Genomic DNA, 10,172 nt, shown 5'->3' with positions numbered 1-10,172 from the left:
CTCTCTCTCTCTCTCTCTCTCTCTCTCTCTCTCTCTCTCTCTCTCTCTCTCTCCTCCCTCCCCCTCCCCCCCTCCTCTCTCTCTCTCTCGCGCGATAGCGCGGTTACGTCACTTTTACGTTGTGTTTGTACGGTACCGCGTTTGCACAACGGGAGATAGTTGACAAGGGTATCCTCAGAAAGCGCTGAAAGCCACGCATTGAGAGCGTATCGAATGCGATACACTGTACATTTACTGGCTTGACCCGATAGTACAGCGTGTTATCCTTATCGGACTTGCACACACGGCCGTTCGACTCGGTCGCGTTGCTTCGCGTAAAAGAAAAAAAAAAGAAGGATGTTATTTAGCCACTCGGGGTCACTCGCGTACGTAGATGAACTATTAAAAACTGCTCGCGTAGAAGCATTACAGACAGCTTAATCTAAGCGGCAGTCACGTCGAGCGTTTCAACGAGGTCGAAACGCGCCTCGTGATCTCCCGTTTAATTTCGCTTACGCAACTGTAGAAGCGATTAGCATTTTTTGCCGTGCTTCGTCCCGGCCGAAGTGTTGTTCTACTGCAGGCAATTAATTTAATTCGCGTTACGGATCGTTTGCCATTCAATCTTTATATAGCGCCGCGCGTCGTGAATCCATCACTGGCAAGGCTACATCGTCAATTATTGTCAAAAAACTGAGGCGGCATGAAATTAATAGATATTACATTTAAATTTATTACGGCCGGTATGTATTTTTTACATATTTTCAAACACGCGATCATCACAGCACATATTAACATTAATAGCAACAGCGATACTTAATAAAACGTATCGCTTTCTAGCCATTAGTTTCTATCGCGAGAGTTTAATTTATATAATTTGATTATTTGAACAATTTCAATTAAAATGCTAATTGCTCCGACTTACGCAATATTTTTATGCATGCTGTAATGGCATGTATTTTCTCCGCTTGGAGATACTTTTGTTGGCAGACCCCGCACGAAAAAACGACGCACGCAGGCAGGTATATAAGTATGTATACAGCCGCATTAATAGACGTGACGCATGAAAAACTTGCAGCCACGTCAGCCGGCTTAGCCTATATATCGATTGGCGGTTCACGCTGGGTCACACGCTCTTGAGAGATTTGCCGAGAGGCGCGAGAAATTGAACGTTCCAAATTTTATTGTGTATTTTCGCGCGGGTGCGTTGAACGCCTGTGAATTATGGCGGCGAGTGTCGTTGTAAAACAATGCCGCATGTAATATGCAGCGTCCGCGCATGTTGAAAAGCTTAGGCGTTGCTCTGTTTAACACGCTTTCCTGACAGTCGTATATTAACGGCGTTGCCTATTAGATTAATGAGATTCTTCGTCAACTGAAATTAATTAAATACGTATATTATTTCTGGTTTCGTATGCGTGAAGCGTTCGTGTTTGCTTTTTTTTCTCACTTCAACAAGGAAATGTTGAGTGTTACTAAACGATAAACTCAAAACTCGATAGAAGATGGTTCAATAATCCGCGTACGTTCCAGGAATTCCTGATTTTCCGATATCCCGATCGCCTCTGTAAAAATTTTTATTTAAAAAAAATTGGAAAAAATAATCATGTTTTAATCGGATGAATTTAGTAAATTACTTAAAAATCCAACACCCCGATAAGTATAATTTCTTCTTCTTCCTCGTGTATTAGACTTAAAGCCCGTTTTATCCAGTTCTGGTATTTTGAGTATTTGGTTTTACTTCATCTTCGGTAGGCTGCTAGCCTTGCCGAAAAAGTTTAATCTAACAGCTATAAATAATAAAAACGTACACTGAGAAAAATTTTTATCGGATAAACCAATTAAACGGTGTTTCCGATGGTTAATTTTTCCGATTAAATTATGGATACATCCGATGAATTTATCCGATGAAATGCAGTTACCGATGAAATTTGATTGAAAAACCGATCATATTTTCATCGGATATACAATTTAATTGGATATATCCGTTTGTTATTATGTAATTGGATTATACAATTATATTTAATCGGACATTTTTCTCAGTGTAAGAAACCTAGTATACTAGCAGCGCGACTCCGGAGCGATGCGCGGTATCTCACTCAATCATTCTATAATCAGCTTTATCACAGCTTATATTTACCTTTATATTGCATTATGTTATACATAAATATCTTCTGACAATTATCGTGTCAATTTGAAATTCATAGACCTCAAGATATAAGTCGCTGACTCTGTCGATTTGTTCAACAGCTTTGCAATAGTCGGTCTCTAATTTTGTATATATGTATTTCCATCCAGCGTCTGCGTTTTTTTTGTCTGCTTTTCTTTCAATAATTGTACATCGACGTTGCTCACCTCTGGAGATTGTAATCGAATCATCAATAGTTGGCGCGAACGGTCAGCAAAGTGGAACGCGTAGTAACTGCCTGTCGAGCGTTCACCGTACGTCATTATTGGGCCGACGGGCGATTGGGCATTCATCTCCTGTCTTTTTGCACGATAAAATGTCGGCTGGTTAGTAGCACAGCCGGTTTACCGCATAGAAAACCCGGCGCACCCTGGTAATTAATGTCGTCGTTGATTGCGATACTTTGAGAGTGATTAGGGCTCGCCTCGAAAATCACAGCGAGCCACCAAATAACGAAATATCGATCTATCTCGCTCGCTCGACAATTATTTTCAACGTTGAACCGTATAGTAATTTGGAGCGCGATCAGTTCGTTCGGGAAAGCGACCAAATCTGATTTTTACGGGTTCGATACTCATCTAGAATCGTAATTAGGACGCGATCGTAGATCGAAATCGTAAAAACGGACGCAAGGTGCTGGATCGATGGCGCTTAGTCATCGCTCGTTTTTCCATATAAGATTACCAAATTCGACATGGTTCGCGATACTTGCCGATAGCCGTGATCGAGTGTGTCGGCCGCCGTGCCGAAAATCACAGCGCATAATGCGCTACGCTTGTTAAGTAACGGTTACAGTTGCCTGCTTGTCCAAGCCTTGCGAAATTGTTGCGAGTAATGACTGCCTTTCGAAATCTCGAATGAAATTCGACGACGGACACTTTTGCGTTGAGATACAAATTTGCAGTTGAAAAGATCTGGTACCGTTTGCCATTTTCTAAAATATAGGCACTAACAGACAGGTATTTATTGTAATATTAAAACTAAAAAAAGCTAGACAATTACTTTAGAGTAGAAATGAAAAGAAACAAACGTAATATAATAAATGGTACAATAAAAAAATGTATAAAGAAATTATGTTAAAGTTATTATTAAAAGTAAAAATCATTAATATACAATAAAATGATTTGTTAGACTTGTGACGCGTTTTCGGAAAATAACGTTATATTGTGTCGTTGGATGTGTAAATGTGTAAATTCTTTCAAAGCCAAAAGACACGAAATTAACATTTATTTATCTACATATTTGTTATTATATTATTAATTTGCGTTTATGCGTTTCATCCAAGAGGCTTGTGTAAAGATTTCAAAATGTTTCTGAATCATTGGCATTGTTCTCGTTTGGAGATTGTGAAAAGACACGTAGTGAAAAAGAGAACGAGAGAAGCTTAAAGAAAAGGACGATCACTCAAATATCAAACTACGTATCAAAACACTTGTTACCATAATATAATACCTGACGTCGATTGAAAATTAGAGAAGCCGGGCGAATTAATTTTCAGTGGCTTAGAACCTAGGCTACGTTCATCGATCGGTAGCGTTCGTAAAGTCCGTGATGACAAAGTCGAGCATGCTTGGAAACAACGGACGAGAGCGGTTTGGCCGTTATCTTTAACCTGAGAATTTTTCATAAAGTCGACCTACATACTCGTCGGCTGCGGTGTCGCCAGGTTAGGAGGCATTGATCTGCACCTGATAACGCGAGCCACCTTACATACTTACAGGCGCATAGAAAATGCAGGGTCGTTTATTCAGACAGACCGAGACCACCGACGGAAGGAAATAGCTGTGGACGCGTTACTGTCCGCCTTGAATCTTGTTTCTACGATCATGCGATTTTCCCTCAGCGTATGATTCTATAAATGCAATGTAATTTCGCACGCAATTGCCTTTACTTATGAGATGTGCGAGTCGAATACGAATCGAATTGGATCAAATGGGAAATTTTCTATGATTTGTATCTGAACTATTCGAAAATTTTGAATCTAAATGTTACGAATACGAATTATAAAAGTATTTGCCATTTTCCGAGCAGGTTTAATTGAACCTTCTTATCTCAAAGAATACTTGGAAAGAAAAATGGCAAATACTTTCTTGTTTTTTACCACTTTCTTGCCATGGTATTTTGATTCGCAAATTTCGAGATACCCTGTATATGTATTTTCAGTCTAAAAATTATATTTTTCGTTATAATAAGCAAAGCAGTGCGGTCATATTAATAGATACATTCAGTATCTACAATCGCTTACTGAGCGGCTACGTAGCAATAAAATGATTAGTTCTTACCTTTGGACATAAACCAAAAAGTATTTAATGAACTGTATATTGTAATTCAGACTCTTTGAGAACATAACTTCTAAGTGTTCACCTCTCATTAGTAGAGGATGGGAGATCATTAAAACAAGATTCTCTCAAGATGGTTCGGATTGGGAGCGAAATTCATTTTTATACAATGTGAATGATTAATACTTCGTCATAAAACCTCAATTTTCCAGAAGATATTACTAGAACGTCGCTGTTATAAATTTTGTAGACTACAAATTTCTAGCAGATACACAAAATAACGATAAATTATTGTTGCGCAGCTAGAAATCTAGCTGCGTTAGTAAGACATAATTTTTTAGCGCTCTATGCCGTGTACTTATACATATAATTGACATTTCCATTCGATGTTTGTCAAAAGATGAAGCGTTTCGAAATATGCGGTCGACGTTGTTTGGTTTTATTGGGTTTATTTTTTCTTCTTTCAGGAGCACACGGTAATACGATTCCGGAAGTCGTTACCGGGCGAGGTTTCACCGGATGGCGGCAGAACACGCGTGCAACGGGAGGTGGGGTACGCCAGGAACGTGGTTTCCTGTTTTTTGGGCTCTTACGTGCAGATCCCCGAAATTGTTCGTTACGACACGGCCGATATAGCCAAATTGTCGAACGCCGTCCGCCCTCTCCGACCAGGTAAATTGTTTTCCCACACGTCAGAGATATCGCGCCGCTCTTTATCGCTCCTCGTACTCTTGCATAGACCATGCAGAAATCCCCACGAAATATGTCGGCTTTGAAAATTGAACCGCGAGTCTTTGCGATTTTGTATAATTAACTGCCACCCTACGTGTCTTGCTTTATACTTTTTGCATGCATCCAATTATCAAACATCGCACACTGGCAAAACAATTTTTTTTTAACTAACTAAATAGATTTACTTAAAATTATTTTTTTACCGAAGCCAATATTTATTCTATTTAAATAAAAATATCAAATTTCAAGTAAATCTATGTAGTGTATTGAGTAAATTAATTTGAATCATTACATTTTCTACATTCAAATAACGTGATACAGAATACTATTCATTGAATAAAATAATTGTTTTTGTTAAATAAGAAATCCAATTTTCGCCGCTGTGAAAATTACATCTTAGTAAACATTTTATAGAACTCAAACAAAAATGTTTTAATTTAAAGTGATCTATTCTTCGATATTTAATAGATACATACATTAAAGCAATGCGTGTTTTAATTTGTTTATTATTTTTTAAACTTAAGTTAATAAGCTATTAGGAGCCACCTAATGGCAAATTTTTTTGGAGTAAGATATTTTTTTAATCAGTGCATATATTATCACTCTCTCCGGCAGAATATAAGGTTTCAATATTTATACGTAATCGTGCTGTCCTTTCTCGGGAAACAAACACGAACAGGTGCTGCCGGGTCGTAACTAGTTTTGGTCGTGCCATCTTCTCGTTTTTATTAAGGCAGTCGCTGAGTTATTTTTCGTTGGCTTACACCTGCCACCTTATTTTTCGATCGCTCCGGCCGAATAACGATCTTTTCGCGTCCGTAGCCTCCCGGGACACCGGGTTTCTGCACGCGAGCGGCCTGGAGCTGAAATTTCATCGATTTCGTTGCAATATTGTGAACAAGGGGCGATCCAGTTGCATCTTACTCTTTTTTTTCTCTCTTCATGCCGTGCAATCGATTGTATCGAGTTATGATATTGTCTACAGACGCACGGAGCGTCTGTAAAAAGAGTAAAAACGCTGAATGTTCACTCGACTATCGAAATCAATTGGATGGTGTTGTATGGACGCTAATAGATAGATCGTCGCTAAACTCGGCGACTTTAATTAACTTTTGAACTCGTACATAAATTCAATTACTCTCTCAAATAAGCGCAGCCAGCGCAACTATTCTCGTCGTTGCAGAATTCACGTCGGGTAGCCATTAGGTACAGCAAAAATATTACCCGCGATGAATGTTGCAATGCCGTCGTGTTATACCGAGACTGTCAATTTTTTCGGAATATCTTTTTTTCCCCGATATACTTTTACACTTATGATAAGATAATGCGATATCTGATTGACGTACGTTTCTCTGTTGGCATTCGAAATCGCAAGATTTTAATAAAGGCGTTTTTAGCCGATGTTATATTAAAGCCAACGGCGAACTATACTATTTTTTCCTACTTACGAGAGCCAATCGGGATTTAGCCTTAAGTCACCTAACCGAAAACTCTGCATCCTGATTGGCTCTCGTAAGCGGTCCAGTAGGAGAAATAATAGTAGGTTGCTCTCGCCGTTAATATTAGGTGGTTCGGAAAGTTTCCGCCGTTTTTTCTCTTAAAATACGCATTTATTTCAAATAACAAAATGAATGAATGAATTCATTGATCAAAGTATTTGCCCTCGGGAGCTACGACCTTTTCCCATCTTTCTGACAAAAGTTGGATTCCGCGTCGATAGAATGGCTTGTTTTTTTGAGTTGATCCATTCAGCAACCCATTTTTTGACTTCTCTGTAATTTGCGAAGTGTGTTTCCTCCAGATCGTGTTGCATTGAGCGGAATAGATGATAATCCGATGGAGCCAAGTCCAGTGAGTACGCTGGGTACGGGAGCAACATAAGGTCGAGCATTATCATGGAGAAGAATCACTTTTCGGCGATTTGATGCATCAAATTGGCATTCAAATGCTCTAATTGATCACGATAACGTTCGGCATTGACTGTTTCATTCGAATTCAACAGCTCATAATATACCACGCCCCCCCTATCGAGTGACCCGATTGGTCTTTGTCATTGATGTCACAATCACCTTTTTTGAATCGTTCAAACCACTGTCTACATGTTCTCTCTGATGGAGCCGAGTCACCATAAGTTTTCGCAAGTAATCGATGAGCTGCAGCTGCACTTTTTTTTACATCAAAATAGTGAAGAAGTACACAACGGAAAAACAACTTGTTGCGATCCATTTCTATTTCGATTAAAAATTTGTAATTTCGTACACAAAGCATGACGTCTGTTTACTGAATTTCGTTGATATATGTCGGACCTTCAAAGTGACTCAAGTCATAGCTGTTTGTGCCCTCGAAATATGCAGCTAGAGCCATCTAAATGTGCGCGGCGAAAACTTTCCGAACCTCCCAATGCATTCACCCCAATACATTGTGTTAAATTAACACAAAAATTTGTGTGGGCCGTTTGGGACATGTGATATCTGTTAAGTTTAACACAAATTTTTCAACTGTGCACCATCGTACAGTCTTTCTCGTAACGCTTCCACGTCTCAACTTGTGCGGGTCTTCTCCCCTCCGCGCGGTCCCACACGCGGTTCGGTGTGGCGCTCTGCCGGGACTCGGGCGCCTCGAATTATTTTCTTCCACGGCGATTGACAAAACGTAAACAAGGAGACTCGCCATCGCTGTTCCATGACCGGCGACCGTTACGGCGGTGAAGGGTGTTAATGGTCATAACGGCGATAATTATATTGATACTCCATCCTGACGGCTTTCTATCCGCCGGAGTGCGGCTTCTCTCGATGTCTCGGCGCCGCGCATCGGCCGCGATGCGGTATATGGAAAACGGTTCTTCCCCTTCGAAAGCGATCTACGGTTAGGCGCGCCATATCTATCGCCTATCCGTACTCGCGCGCGACCAGCCATACTTATTTGCCCACGAATCTTGGTGATTTAATAACATTTGCCGCCGTATCGGAACGAAACGATCGGCACGATGTATTCCACTTCTCGAGGGTTTAATTAAGCGGAGCTCTCGGGAGGCAGCGGACGCAGCTTTCCCACCGAGCAACGCGATATGCCGGCGCGGCGCGTCCTCGATCGATAGTAAACTCCTCTTACAATTGACTTACAATTCAGCCAAATGTCGCGGGTTCCGGCCGGCGTGGCGCGGCACGGCGGCGTCGGCGGCTGGCGCTTTTCGTTCGTGCTGGGAAATAAAGTGCGCCGCGTCCGCCGCGACGGACTAAATTTATGACGCGCGGCGCGGCTCCTGCGGACTGTCTGCGACCCACACTCTCCGCTTGCAGCTGTGCACTCTCAAAAAGATGACGTCGCCCGACGAGGAGCGTCCTCGAGGAGACGTTAAAGCCAGCGGTCGCCGAGCACCGTGTCATTGCTTTATCGTTTTTTCGCCGCCGTCCGTTTTCAAGTTCCTCCTTGATGTGCCTCTGAGTCACACACGTTACCCCGCATAATCCCAGCCGCTATTTGTGAATCACGTTTCTTAATTTAACGCGGAATTGCACGTGTGTGGCTCTTAATTTACGGAAAAAAAAAGAAAAGGAAACGCGCCTCGGGAGTTGCAGCGCGTCTCGCTCGACGCACTGCATTGGTCACGACGTTCGCACGTTTCAGGCGAAGACGCGCGATCAGTTACTCCTATGAAAAGGCCGCGACCCCGAGGTGTCCGCCGAGGTGTCGCACCTTTGGAAAAGCTAATGCGCGCGCGAGGACGTTTAAATGTCGTTTTTAGAGACGCGAAATCGGCCGAGGGATCACTGATCTGGACGAAGGACGAGAATTCAGAGTATAAGTATACGTATGTGTGCGCGACAAATAAAACTTCACTAACGAGAGATGCGAATGGATTCTTTACCCGCTGGCGAGGTTGGGCGTTTACGCGTTAAAATATAATCTACATGTACATGTAAACCATGTGAATTATGTTTATGACGATGGATCGTCGAACATTCGAAAATACAGATTAAAGAAATCGATCAGCCAATCGTTTGATTTATAATAATTCACATTGATACTATTGTCTGCGTGAAAAAGGCGCACGTAAACGACACGTAAATAATTCCCGCGGACGTTGGTAGAAATTTTGATAGAAATTTACTGCACAACCCTGTCAGCTGGTTTTCGTAGCAGCCATCGCTGTACAGTCAGGTGGGACGTCTGTAAAAATATGTATCCGTCCCGTGTCGATATCACTCGTGACAACTCGGAACATTATGTGCAAAAGCTGCGAGGAAGATGCCATTAACGAGACCTTCGTCTCGACCTCGTTATTTTCGATGGTGTTCTTGAGCTTCGGCAAATTCAAATATCATTCGGCAAGATCTAAAGGACGGGTCTTTTTCCTGAAAATAAAGCCGGCGCGTGTGCGCACAACGGCGGATAACGTCGGTAGGACGCTGGCAGTGTTGCGGAGAAGCAGTAATTATAGTAATTAAAAGAAGAAAACCGTTAATGAATATAGGTAGAGATGAACGTTTCTGGCCGTCGTGCGAACACGACAGATTAAGCCGCGTAATTGCAGGCGACCCTTAATACCTTCATACGTCTCTTTTAGCTCTTCTTTGCTTTTTCTTAACTGCCTACCTAACATCTCTCCTAACATCCCTCGGAAACCGAGGAAAGTTTCTTTCGTACAGCCAATCAGTGAGATCGTTATATTTTAAATTTACTTTAACTTGTGACAAACCGATTGCTCGCTACAATGTTAATCTTAGAGTGACGATACGATTTTTCGGATGAATATGTATGTGTAACCCCTTCAATCTGCACGTTTTTACATTATATTTGTATAGCATAAAATATTACGGTAGGTTTTTGATGATATTTTAACGCGCCGGTCCTGTGAGGAGGATATACAGGGTGACTCATAAAGGCTGTTCCAATCTTTTACCATGAGGGATGGATTACCGATCGAAGCTGTAGCCAATCCGGGAAAAAACGCAAAAAGATTTTGTTATATACGTTTCAATCATTTAAAATCG

At 41.4% G+C, this 10,172-nt stretch overlaps 1 protein-coding gene across 3 annotated transcripts in view; it reads left to right on the top strand.

The window, feature by feature from the left end:
• The window catches only part of LOC105566452 (inositol-pentakisphosphate 2-kinase), a 111,754-nt gene that overhangs the window by 87,778 nt on the left and 13,804 nt on the right, over window positions 1-10,172 (top strand). For all 3 annotated transcript variants that reach the window (XM_012020466.1, XM_012020464.1, XM_012020465.1), the window contains one exon: window positions 4,914-5,118. In XM_012020466.1, the coding sequence (XP_011875856.1) occupies window positions 4,914-5,118 (205 nt within the window). The remainder of the gene's footprint in view (window positions 1-4,913; window positions 5,119-10,172) is intronic.

This window comes from Vollenhovia emeryi, unplaced genomic scaffold (genome assembly GCF_000949405.1).
Source record: "Vollenhovia emeryi isolate VEMERY1.0 unplaced genomic scaffold, V.emery_V1.0 DF939144.1, whole genome shotgun sequence".
Taxonomy (NCBI): Eukaryota; Metazoa; Arthropoda; class Insecta; order Hymenoptera; family Formicidae; genus Vollenhovia; species Vollenhovia emeryi.
The sequence above is the reverse complement of the archived record's forward strand: the minus strand, read 5'-3'. Positions and strand labels throughout refer to the sequence as shown.